Raw genomic sequence first — 14164 nt, forward strand, 5'->3', positions numbered from 1 at the left:
ACACACAAAAATAGACTCCAAATGGATGAAGGACCTCAATGTGAGAAAGGAATCTATGAAAATCTGTGAAGAGAACACAGGCAGCAACCTCTTCCACCTCAGCCACACACAACTTCTTCCTAGAAACATTGCCAAAGGCAAGGGAAGCAAGGGCAAAAATGAAATATTGGGACTTCATCAAGATCAAAAGCTTTTGCACAGCAAAGGAAACAGTCAACAGAACCAAAAGACAAGTGACAGAATGGGAGAAATATTCACAAATGACATATCAGATAAGGGGCTAGTAGCCAAAATCTATAAAGAACTTATCAAACTCAACACCCAAAGAACAAAGAATCCAATCAAGAAATGGGCAGAGGACATGAAATGACATTTCTGCAAGGAAGACATCCAGATGGCCAACAGACACATGAAAAAGTGCTCCACATCACTCAGCATCAGGGAAATACAAATCAAAACCACAATGAGATACCACCTCACACCAGTCAGAATGGCTAAAGTTAACAAGTCAGGAAATGACAGATGCTGGTGAGGATGCAGAGAAAGGGGAACCCTCCTACACTGTCAGTGGGAATGCAAACTGGTACAGTCACTCTGGAAAACAGTATGGAGGTTCCTGAAAAAGTTGAAAATAGAGCTACCCTACAACCCAGCAATCGCACTACTGGGTATTTACCCTAAAGATACAAATTTTTGTGTTCTGAAGGGGCACATGCACCTGAATGTCTATAGCAGCAATGTCCACATTTTCCAAACTATGGATAGAACATAGATGTCCATCAACAGATAAATGGATAAAGAAGATGTGGTATATATATACAATGGAATACTATGCAGCCATCAAAAGAAATGAAATCTTGCCATTTGCAAGGATGTGGATAGAACCAGAGGGTTTTATGCTGAGCAAAATAAGTCAATCAGAGAAAAACAATTATATGATCTATCTGATATGAGGAATTTGAGAGGCAGGGTGGGGGGCCTGGGGGGTAGGGAAGGAAAAAAATGAAACAAGATGGGATCAGGAGAGGGACAAACCATAAGAGACTCTTAATCTCAGGAAACAAACTGAGAGTTGCTGGGGGGTGGGAGGGGTAGGAATAGGGTGGCTGGGTGATGAACATTGGGAAGGGTATGTGCTATGGTGAGTGCTGTGAAATGTGTAAGCTTGATGATTCACAGACCTGTACCCCTGGGACAAATATATTATATGTTAAAAATAATAATAATAATAATAAAATAAATAAAAAAATTAAAAATGACCTTGAAACTAACAAAACCAAACACAACATACCAAAACTTAAAGTACACAGCAAAAGCAGTACGAAGAGGGATGTGTATAGCCATAAATACTAACATGAAGAAAAAAGAAAACAAAAAAAGAAAAATCTCAAACAACCGAACTTTACACCTGGAAGAACTAGAAAAAGAACAAATGAAGCCCAAAGTAGTTGAATGAAGGAAATAACAATGATCAAAGCAGAAATAAATGAATTAGAGAAGAGAAAAACTTCAGAAAAGATTCAGCAAAACTAAGAGTTGGGGTTTTTAAAAAGATAAAGTTAACAAACTTTTAATGGACTTACAAAGGAAAAAAGAAAAAGGATTGAAATGAAATTACAAATGAAAGAGGAGACATTACAATGAATACAACAGAAATACAATGGATCTTAAGAGACTAAGATAAATAATTACAAGCCAAGTGGATATCCTAGAAAAAAGGATAAATTTCTAGATACATACAACCTATCAAGACTGAATCATGAAGAAAATCTGAACAGACCAATAATGAGTCAGCAGATTGAATCAATAAGCACAAACCTTGCAAAAAGAAAAGCCTAGGACCAGATGGCTTCACAGACTACTCCTACCAAACACTTAAAGAAGAATTAAATGCCAATCCTTCTCAAACTCTTCCAAAAAGTTGAAGAGTTACCCTGATACAAAAAGTTAGATAAGGATACTACAAGGAAAAATATAAAACAAAAAACTACAGACCAGTATTGTTGATGAAGAGATATAAAAATTCTCAATAAAATACTAGCAAATTGAACGCATAGCACATTAAAAGTATCACATAGCACAACAAAGAAGGATTTATCCCTGGGATGCACAGATGGTTCAGCATACACAAACAGAAAAATATGACACATCACATTAGTAGAATAAAAGACAAAAATCATATGATCATCTCAGTAGATGAAGAAAAAGCATTTGACAAAATTCAACATCTTTTCATATTAAACTCCTAGGGACAGAAAGTAGTTAAATTGAAAATTTTACTAAGAATATCATACTTAACAGTGAAAAAATGAAAGCTTTTACTTTAAGATTAGCAGCAAGGCAAGAAATGCTCACTCTGGACACCTTTATTCAATATAATACTGGAAGAACTAGCCAGAGAATTTAGACAAGAAAAAGAAATAAAGGCATACAAAATTGGAAAGGAAGACATGAAAATGTCTCCATTTACTGAAGACATAATCTTATATCCTTAAGACTACTAAAACACTATTAGAATATGGACCACATCTTCCTTATCCATATTCAGAATAAATGAATTTGGTAAAATTTTATGATAAAAAAATCAATACAAAAAATCAGTTGTACTCCTCCCATACACTAACAACTATAAAAGGAAATAAAACAATCTCATTTATTATAGCATCGAAAACAATAATATGCCTAGGAATAAATTTCACCAAAGAAGTGGAGGATCTATACACCGAAAACTGTTAAGACACTAATGAAAGAACTCTGAAGACACAAATAAATGTAAAGATATCCTGGGCTCAAGGATGGGATGAGTTATTATTAAAATGTCCATACTACCCAAAGACATCTATAGAGCCATGTCCTCTGTCAAAATTCCAATGTCAAAAAAAATCTCCAATGTCAATTTTCCACAGAATTCCAATTTTTCACAGAAATAGAAAAAAAAATACAAAAATTCACATGAAACAAAAAAATGAATCAAAACAGCCAAAGCAGCCTTGAAGAAGTATAAATCTGATGCCTTATACTTTGTTTTTAGAATATATTACAAAACTGTGGTAATCAAACAGTATGGTGTTCGCATAAAAACAGACATAATAGAACAATGAAACAACTAAGAGCTCAAAATAAATCCACATATAAAGGTCAACTAATATTTGACAAGAGAGCCAAGGATACTCAACAGGAGAAAGGACAGTTTCTTTAAAAAAAAAAAAAAAAAAAAAAAAAAGCGCGGGGGGATGCTGGGACAACTGAATACTCAAATACAAAAAAATGAATTTGGACCCCTAATACCACTCACAAAGATGAACTGGACTTACAAAGGAAAAAAGAAAAAGGACTGAAATAAAATAATCCTTAGAATTAAGGACTTGAAAATGTAAAATTCCTAGAAGAAAATAGAGGAAAAAAGTTCCTTGACATCAGTTTTGGCAATGATTTTTTTGGAAACGACACCAAAAGCACAACCAACAAAAGCAGTTATCAACACGTGAGACTACATCAAATTAAAAAAGCTTTTGTACAGCAAAAAACAATCAACAAAATGAAAAGGCAACCTACAGAATCGGAGAAAATACCTGTAAATCATGTATCTGATATGGGGTTAATACCTAAAAGGTGTAAGAAACTCAAACTCAATAGCAAAAAAAAAAAAAAAAAAGCAAAATAAAAAATCTAATTTAAAAATGGACAAAGGGGGGCGGCCTGGGTGGCTCAGTGGGTTAAGGCCTCTGCCTTCGACTCAGGTCATGATCCCAGAGTCCTGGGATCGAGCCCCGCATCGGACTCTCTGCTCAGCGGGGACCCTGCTTCCCTTCCTCTCTCTCTCTGCCTGCCTCTCTGCCTACTTGTGATCTCTATCAAATAAATAAATAAAAATCTTTAAAAAAAAATTGACAAAGGATCTGAATACATTTTCCCCAAAGAAGATGTACAAATCACCAATAGATAAGTACAAAGGTGCTCAACATCACTAATCATCAGGGAAATGCAAATCAAATCAATACCACAATGACAGATCACCTCATACCTCATAAAGCAGAATGGCTATTATTAAAAAGATAAGAGATAAATGCTGGCAAGGATGTGGAGTAAAAAGAATGTAAATTGGCGGGAAATTTAAACTGCACTCTTGGTAGGAATGTAAATTGGTGGAGCCACTATGGAAAAGAGTATGGAGGTTTCTCAAAAATTTAAAAATAAAACTATGATATGATCCAGCAACACTATGTCTGGGTAAAAGGAAATGAAATGATGATCTCAAAGAGCTATCTGCATTCCTATGTTCAGCGAGGCATTATTCACAATAACTGAGACATGAAGCAGCTTAACTGTCCATTGATGGACGAACAGATAAAGATGTGGTATACACACACACACATACACACACCGTGAAATATTATTCATTAAAAAAAAGGAGGATATTCTGCCATTTGTGACAACACAGATGGACCTTGAGGGAATTATTTTAAGTGAAATCAGACAGAGGAAGACAAATATTGTATATTCTCACTTAATATGTGGGATCTGAAAATACGGTACTCCTAAAAACAGAGTAGACTGATGCTGGGTTGTGGGGGAAAGGGGAAGATCTTAGTCAACAGGTACAAACCTCCAGACATAAAACGAGTACGTTCCAGGGATCTAATGTAAACCATGGTAACTACAGTTAACAAAACTGTACTGTATATTTGAATGTTGCTATGAGAATAGATACTAAAATTTCTCACCATAACAATAACAAAATGGTAATTATGTGAGGTGAAGGACATTTTAACTAACCTTACTGTGGTAAACATTTCTGCAATATATGTGTGCACCAGCTCATCACACTGTGTGTCTTCACCTAACACAGTGTTATATGTCAATTACACCTCAACAAAACTAGAAAAAAATCAATAGTCAACTACAAAGCAGGAGTCGAAGGCACACTTAAAATCCCCACATTATTCTCACTAATGTTCATAAGACTTTGCATCTCCTACAATGATTGTGAAACCATACTACTGAATTGTTGAGCTCTCAATAAACCTCAGAAAGAAGAAAGAAACTTTTATTAATCAAGAGAAGTTTTTGAAAAATCTTTTAGAGATTTCTAGGAAAACAAATTAAATAAGATACTAGTACTATTACAACTAAAATTAGTTAATATTAGTGTTCAAGGGATCAGATTGTCATTATTGAAAAGGACAAACACTGGATTAAAAAGTCCTTTCTGAGGGGTGCCTGGGTAGCTCAGTCATTAAGAGGCTGCCTTCGGCTCAGGTCATGATCCCAAAGTCTTGGGATCAAGCCTCGCATCAGGCTCCCTGCTCAGCGGGAAGCCTGGTTCTCCCTCTCCCACTCCTCCCTGCTTGTGTTCCTTCTCTGGCTGTGTATCTCTCTGTTAAATAAATAAATAAAATCTTTAAAAACAATCCTTTCTGAGTAAATAAATTACAAGTATATACACATTTAAGAGCTGATTAGGGCCTTTTTGTGGAAAAATAGCAGAATGAAACTTAAAACATTATTACACAAGCTAAAAACAAAAGAATTTACAGCATATTAAAATTTAGAGACTTTTCAATTATTCTGATACTAGTTTTACTGATCTGAAAAAAAATTGAACAAAATTAATGTAGTGTAAGCACTTTGTTGTGTCTCTCATTGCTTAGGAAATCATACCTCGTAAGAGTTGTTCCTGTTTTACCACAAGCCCCTGGTACTTTTTAAAGGTTTTTTCATAATCTTTTCTCAAGGTTTGGTTTTCAGGGTCTTCATCAAGTAAGCAACTTAAGTTAAGGATCATCTATACTCACTGAAGCAAAGAAAATCTACTGAAAAATACCATGAAGAATAGTACTATTGTAGTTCATGTGCAGTATTATTTAGCTATTTTCTCCAACCAATCATTTAAAACTCAAATATTCATCTTTGCACAACAATTGTTAGACCTTCTTAACCAAGGGCTCAAAGATATGCTTGGAGACCTTGGGTGAACACATGTTTGGGTTGTTACCAAATACCTGAATCCCCAGAAATTTTATGCAAATATCTTACAAATGCATACAAGTTTCTTTCAACATATTAACAAGTGGACCCATGAACCGAAAGGATTACTGCGTTACAGAGTGATGTAGTTAATAAGAATCCTAAATTCCACCTCAGACATATGCCCAGAATATTCAAAGAATGTTGATTAGATCTAAAGTTCTTTCATACCCTCTTAAAGACTTGATAGCAAAAGACAAATATCCCGAAGTTAGAGGTCAACAAAAATTTAAAATTATATCTTATGGCCCCAAATAATCCCCTGGACACCTGTAAAAATAATCAATTATTTCAGTGTGACTTCAGGATCCCCAAGCACTTAAAAACTTCCTCCTTGTTGACTGCTGCTTGTGTCAAAACACAAGGAATCTCCTGCAATTCAGTATGTCCTATAATCCATGATACGTCATAATTTCATTGAAGCATTTTCCATTCTTAGTGACTCATGAATAACGATGCCTCTTACAGTCAATGGCAGCTGACACTCGTAGGAACACGGTGTGTCCTGAAATATCAGTTCCTGTCACTGAACAATCACAAAATATAAATTAATGATTGCTAAAAGTTCCATTAGTAGTTTTCTCCATACCCCACCTATTTAATGAACTTTGGGTATATTTAGTAGACTTGTGACTCCAGAAATGATCTAAAGTCTCCAGGATTATTGAACTGTCCACAGAGTTTAATTCAACACCAATCTAGAATGTCCAAAGCTCACAGCACAAATAGAAAATTTCTATACCTGGAAAGATCCTAACTAAGAAAGGTCAAAGTTGTGTGAGTGTTAGGGTACACTTTTAGATTACCATGAGGATTCCACGATGGAGAGGCAAGAAACATATGATACTCTGCACAACAGGAATACTATTTTTACTTTTTAAAAGAGATCAATAAATATGGGGTTCAAAGGAAAATTACCAGTATGGTTGCTGAATAAGCCTTATGAAAAAGCAAGGGCCTTTGATCTAGAAAAATTAAACTGTAGAAGCAGTATGATGAATATGTTCAAATACAAAAAACGTGATGTTTAAGAGACTCCCCTTAAGTCTATATTGCTCTAGCATACAAGATCAGATTCAAGGGACAGAAGTTATTGACAAATGGATTTTAGTACACTAAAGCAAATAACATTAGTAATAAATAGGATATCAAACCAGAGAATGAACTAAATCGATAAGCAGTGATATTGTCAAAGAAGAGAGTAAATAACCAAATTGTAAGGGAAGCTGCAGAAAAGATTCCTGATTGAAGGATAGGTTAAAATAGATCATTTTTTAAGATTCTTTTCTTTGGTTCCATCATTCTGCAGGCCTCTCAAATGTATATGTATTAAGAATTTTTGCACTTACTTATTAGCAAAATAGAATTTAAAACTCTGTTCATCAAATTCATACCCATTCCAATCAAAGTCACCTTATGACAAAGACAGAATTAATAAACAACAGTGGTGAGTCAGACTTCGGCTAACCAAAGGACCTTAGGGGACATAATGATATAGCCACTCACCAGTTCAATTACCTAGGACCACTATTATCTGCTCCTTCTATCTTATCAACTAACCAAAGAGATAAAAAACATACATCAAACTATATTCATTCTGATAGTCTCACTCTTCATCTTAACCTTCAACACTCTTTTATTTTTCCAAATAATGTAAACGGCAAGAAAACCCCAAACTATCCCACCCATCCAAAGCTCACAGCAACAATACTGGGGTGAAATGCCACTTTAAAAGGATATCAGCCTTCTTCTTCTTAGAGAGTTCTTCTTGCCACAGCTCATGTCTTTTTAATTCATGATCAATGATATTCATACACAGAGCTCCAATTTTATAGTGAGTGATAAGTCCATGAAACTGAGAAAAGCTTTAAAGAAGAGATTTTAGTTATGTATTTAAAGCAATGTTTTTTACATTCAGGAAAGTTATTTTGGATAAACACTTGAATATTGGTACAATTAATGTAGAACATAAATGTGATATATATATTTCAATAAATGAATACATCCATGGTATACTATGAAGACCTGAAATTATAAGATTACTTTATGGGACGCCTGGGTGGCTCAGTTGGTTAAGCAGCTGCCTTCGGCTCAGGTCATGATCCCAGCGTCCTGGGATCGAGTCCCACATCGGGCTCCTTGCTCATCAGGGAGCCTGCTTCTCCCTCTGCCTCTGCTTGCCATTCTGTCTGCCTGTGCTTGCTCTCTCTCTCTCCCTCTCTCTCTCTCTGACAAATAAATAAAATCTTTAAAAAAAAAAAAAAAAAATAAGATTACTTTATATATATTACCCTTACCTGAAATAAAATTATTTTTAAGTTAGAAATGAAATAAAATGCATTTTTTGTAGTCAACCACCATTTTAACTATGCAGATACTCTCAACATTTCAGACTACTGTAAAATAATAATGCAACAATACTAATATTCAATAAAATAGATTACCAGAGAGTAAGCCAGTAAAATATTAGTAATTAGGTTTTTACATATGTTTCCTACACAATTCATTCATACATGTATTTATTCAATAAATACCTATCTGTTAATGCTGGCACATTTTTAGAATAGAGGCAATTCTCTGGAGATTGGCTAGAAACTTTTCACAATGTCTCAATAAACATCTTTCTAGAGAATATACATAAATAAACAGCATATATGGATACATAAGTTATATATACATGTATACATACATATATACACATATAGAAATATATATACACACATATACCTATATATACTGGCACTTACTCTGGGTCATGCTTTACTCTAAAAAGTATCCAAAAATAGTATTACTATTACTATACAGTTTACAGACGAGGAAATTGAGGCACAGAATTATGTAATCAAGAACACACATGCAGTAAACAGCAGTACTTGGATTCAAATTCAGTCTATTTCCAGAGTCCCTACTCTTAAATTCTAAACCAATTTCCTATCCTATTCTGTGTATATCCATGTACATGCATGGGTCAGTATAGAATGAATGAAGGACAGAACAATGGAGAGGGCAGAGAAAGGGAAAGAGAGTAAGAGTTCAGAGGCAGGGTATGGGCAGACACACAGGAAGACCGAGCAAACCCATAATCCACAATCCAAACCACTGACAGAGTGAAACACAGATAGACTTCTACATTTATTTCCTTATTTTTATACTTACCTGGAAAAGCAAAAAAAGATGTAAATTATATTTGTAGCTAACTCAACACTTTGTTTCCAGTCTTCTCTTAGGACTCTTGCTAATGCACCAAGAGCAGTTTCTAAAGAAAAAAGGAACATGCAAAAATGATCAATCGCCTTGCCTGAGGTATAAAGGGTGATTGGTTTTAAATGTCTACTTATTAATAAATAACAAAGCTAAGATAGAACTGAGACAAAAAAGGAGGATGCTTCTTTCCAACACAGAAAGCTGTTTTTAAAGCTGAAATGCAACTTTTACTTAGAAACTTTATCTAAATCATAGTGACAAAATAACAAAAAGACCATTTCTTTCTTGTTTGTATTTCCACTTGTAATCTTGCTACTGCAGTGACATTTTTTGTTTGTTTTTTTACATCTGATTTAATGTGTTTGTGAAGAAGGAAAAAACTAGAATGAGCCTAAAAAAAAAATGAACAATTTAGCAGGCTAACACTAGCTCCACTGAAGCAAATTAATAACCAGCTAAAGCTTATACACACAAAAATAAATCTATTTTAGTATTATGTTAAATTAATGCCAACAGACATAAATAAAACAAATCTTTTCCACAAAATTAGCTTCAGGGTAGAATAAACATCTCTGCTAGATTTTTATCTTTAGAAGGGGAAAAACTTAGTGAACTGATTAATGAGAATTACCATATACTAAGTAAACATAAAGCAATGAGACTGGTTTCAAATTAGAATTGTTATATGGCTTACCAAATCTTAAAATATTAAAGCATTAAAGGAAATATCTGTGTGTTATATAGAGATCATAATTCAACTTTCTATAATAGGTACTCAGAATCTACTGCACTTCATGGACTGAGTTATTGGTATTTGTTATGGTAATGAAAGTGTTCAACTTATTTGTGCTCTGTGGCCATTCAGATTATGAAACAAGTATCATTAATCTACTTCGTGAGGCATTTTTCAAACTAGAAAACATCCTATAATTTCATGTTATTTATACTCACAATGCAGAGTACTGGTATACCATATGATCTGAACAAATCTTCTGAAGTGAAGTAAATAGATAGGCAATATACATTAACATGTAAAGGCTCCACAAAGTTTTACTTAATAAAAAAATCTAGTTAACTCTATTTATCCAGCATTACTATTTCACCACTATAATCCAGGGGAAACAGTATTTCTTAGAATATACAGTTGGCCCTTGAGCACACTGGCTTGAACTGTGTGGGTCCATTTATATGGGGATTTTTAAAAATAAATATGTATTTTATATTATGATTGAAAAGTAAGGTAGAAGTTGCCAAATGACTAGAAGGGAAGGCAAAGGAGAGATGCAGTGAAGCCTGAAATAGTAGGACTCTTGTGTGCTCCTGGCACTCCTCACCCACTATCACTGAGGTCTTGAACTGAGAGATGCAAAGGAACCAGCTCTGGGGAGAGATTCTCACAGCGGTGGTGGGGCAGGGCCAGTCACAGGCCAAAATTGGCCAAGGACCAAAGAATAACCCGCCTTTCCCTTACACACCGCCCCCCACTCCTCCCCAGGGTAACAGGTCCAGAACACTGGAGCCAAGAGCAACAAGTGGGAACTGAGCATGTAGAATGGACAGCAGGGGGTGCTGTCCACGGTGCTGAAAGCTCTCCAGAGTGGGGAGCTAATACATCCAGGGAACTGGCAGTTCACCACTTGACAGCATCTCCTATAAGCAGAAACTGCATTAGAACTTCATAAAGGGGGTCTGATGGAGCAAGCAATCTAGAGAGACAGGTAAAGGTGTTCTGCCTTCCCTTTAATTATAATTAAAATTCCACTATAATTTTTAGAGCATATGATAAAGTGATCTCAAAAATCTCAAAATAATATATTCAAAAAATGTACAAGACCAGTAACACCTATTTTTAAAAAATCAATAAATTGGAACGCTTCTCCTACCTATTCTAAAACTCTATTCAAAATACAAAACAAAACATCACATGCACATTATCAAATAGATAAATAGAAAAGAAAAGAAAGCATTAAAACATACCTATGAAAGTATCAGAATAGTACATGGCACAGAATAAGCTTTCAAGAAGTATCTATTGCATAACAGAATGCCAGGCATTTAACAGAAAAGGCATTTCAAATCTTTGGAGGAAGAAGGAGTTATTCACTAAGTAGGTTGGAATAACTGGCCATTGAACATGCAAAAAACGTATACCTCTACCTCTTACTTTCAACAAAAATGAATTCCAGAACCAAGCATTTCTTAAACAATGGTAAAGACCTCCAAAAATCCACTCTTCCACAAGTGAATTAAAACACTGGTAAAAAGTGCCATTAACTTTTTTAGAACCCTGGAAATTAACTACATTTTGCAACAGTTAAGAAATATGGCTGAACCTTAGTAAGAGCAGTAAAAACTCTGTTTCAACTTGCCCTAATTTTATCCCCTCTGTGTAACTTTGTGGAAGCCTTGAAAACCAACAGGACTGCAATTTTAATATCTGTGAAAAAGAGCACCATAGCAGCAACTGGAAGAGGCAGAACAATTTGGCACTCCTGAAAACCCCTACTCCAGTAAGCTGTCACTATGTGACCTATCTGGATATTTGCTGGAAAGCTCCATTCTCAGGGTTTGCATTTATTCCACCTGACTCAGAAATTGCTTTATACAGGTTTATACCCAGGGCATTTGTGGAAAACCACTGATGGCAACATTGTAACTGCATGTGGTAGCCTTGCCAGTTGGGGTTAACAAGAGTCTGACCAAAACACCTTAAAAGGAAAAACCTGGGGAATGAGATATTTACAAGGTCTTTGAAAAGCTCCAATAAATTCCTGGGGAACTAGAAGGCCATATACATGTGCAGGAATGTGCTGATACCTGGGAAAGACCTAAGAAAGACCTACTCTCTCATCTCTGGCCAACCCTGAGGCAATGGACAAGCAGGAATTAAACGTGAAGGGCTTGGGAGTTCCCAGCAGGTTCCATCAGTACAGCATGAGACTCTTGATCTCAGGGTCATGAGTTCGAGCCCCACTCTGGGTATAGAGATTAACTAAATAAGTAAAAAAAAGTTTTAAAAAAGGTAAAGGCTAAGGTCTTATAAACTATCTGCTTAAATACTGAAGACATGCTCCAACAGACACATAGACACAGCCCCTCAGCAGAGGTTGGGACACTTAGGGCCAGGCATTTAAAAAACCTCTATCCAGGGGTGCCCGGGTGGCTCAGTGGGTTAAAGCCTCTGCCTTCGGCTCAGGTCATAATCCCAGGATCCTGGGATCGAGCCCCACATTGGGTTCTCTGCTCCTCAGGGAGCCTGCTTCCTCTTCTCTTTCTGCCTGCCTCTCTGCCTACTTGTGATCTCTGCCTGTCAAATAAATAAATAAAAATATAAATAAATAAATAAATAAATAAATAAAAAACCTCTATCTAATCATTAGTTAACACTAAACTAACTGAGCTAGAAAGCTCCAGTGACAGCACAAAGAATACAGACTTTTCAGAATTAACCCAAGACACTCATTAAACCAACAGCAAATATAACAAGCTCTAGAGGGAGTGCCCCCAAAGTATTTCAACAACAATAAAAACTAAAAGACATGTGAGAAAACAGGATGCTATGTCCTGTACTCAGTAAACACTGGAGTCAATAGGAATTGTCCATGAGGAAGCTTGGATGTTGAATTTATGAGACAAAGACTTTAAACTAGCTATTGTAAATATATTCAATGAACTAAAGAAGGTTATCGAAAGATTTAAAGAAAAGTATGGGAAGGTAGGAGAATGATGTCTCATCAAACAAATATCAATAAGGAGATACAAATCACAAAATATGAACCAAATGAAAATTCTGGAGTTATAAAGTACAACATCTGAAATGAAAAGTTTGTCAGAAGGTATTAACAGCAGATGTGAACTAGAAAAAGAAAGAATTGACAAATTAAAAGGCAGGCCAATTAAGATTATCCAGTCTAAGAAACTGAAAGAAAAAATAATGAAAAATAAATAGAGCCTCAAGGACATACAGGGCACCAAACAATCATACTAACATGGAGTCCCAAAAGGAAATTAGAGAAAGGAGCTAAATGAATATTTAACAAAATAATGCTCAAAATTTCCCAAGATTGATGAAAAACATGAATCTGCAGATCCAAGGAGTTCCATGAACTCCAAACAAGACAAACCGGTAAAAGCCAAAGGCAAAGAAAATGTTGAAAGCAACAAGAAGAAAGCAGCTCAATAGTTACACAGGATCCTTAATAAGATTAACAGCAAATTTCATATCAGAAACCATGGAGACATGAAGACAATGGGGTGGTATAGTCAAAGTACTAAAAGAAAAAGACAGTCAAACAAGAATTCTACATCCAGCAAAACTACCATTCAAACACCAAGGAAAAATTAAGTCATTCCTATTCCTAGGTAAACAAAAATTTAAATAATTTGCTGATATTAAACCTTCCCTATGAGAAATACTAAAGGGAATCCTTCAGGCTTACATGAAAAAATATCAGAGAAGAACTTAAATCCACACAAAGAAATAAAGAGCACTGGTAAAGATAACTATATAAATAAAAAGACAGTATAAACATATTTCTGACTGTACTCTTCTATCTGATTAAAAAACTCATACATTAATAATTATATTACTGTGCTGATAGGCAAATAATGCGTAATGATGTACCTTGTATTACTACAATAGTACAAAGGAGTGGAGAGGGGATACAGGTATACCGGAGCAAAGTTTTTACATACTATTCAAGTTAAATTACTATTAATTTGAACTACATTATTTTAATTTAAGATGGTAACTGTAATTCTAGGGCAAACACTCAGAAAAGAATTCAGGAAAACATAATAAAAGAACAGCAAAAGGATTAAAATGATATACTAAAAAATGCCCATTTTACATAAAAGAAGGCAGTAATAAGGGGTTATAGAAACAAAAATGATAAAAGATATAGAAAACAAATACAAAGTGTTAAATTACAAG

The 14164-nt window shown here is 35.0% G+C and overlaps 1 protein-coding gene across 4 annotated transcripts in view; it reads right to left on the reverse strand.

Annotated features, from left to right (window-relative positions):
- Nucleotides 1–14164, reverse strand: part of KIFAP3 (kinesin associated protein 3) — a 191090-nt gene that overhangs the window by 121909 nt on the left and 55017 nt on the right. For all 4 annotated transcript variants that reach the window (XM_047704339.1, XM_047704340.1, XM_047704342.1 and 1 more), the window contains 3 exons: nt 9184–9283; nt 7768–7892; nt 5662–5760 (listed from right to left, as the gene is read on the reverse strand). In XM_047704339.1, the coding sequence (XP_047560295.1) occupies nt 5662–5760; nt 7768–7892; nt 9184–9283 (324 nt within the window). The remainder of the gene's footprint in view (nt 1–5661; nt 5761–7767; nt 7893–9183; nt 9284–14164) is intronic.

Source organism: Lutra lutra, chromosome 15 (assembly GCF_902655055.1).
Source record: "Lutra lutra chromosome 15, mLutLut1.2, whole genome shotgun sequence".
Lineage (NCBI taxonomy): Eukaryota > Metazoa > Chordata > Mammalia > Carnivora > Mustelidae > Lutra > Lutra lutra.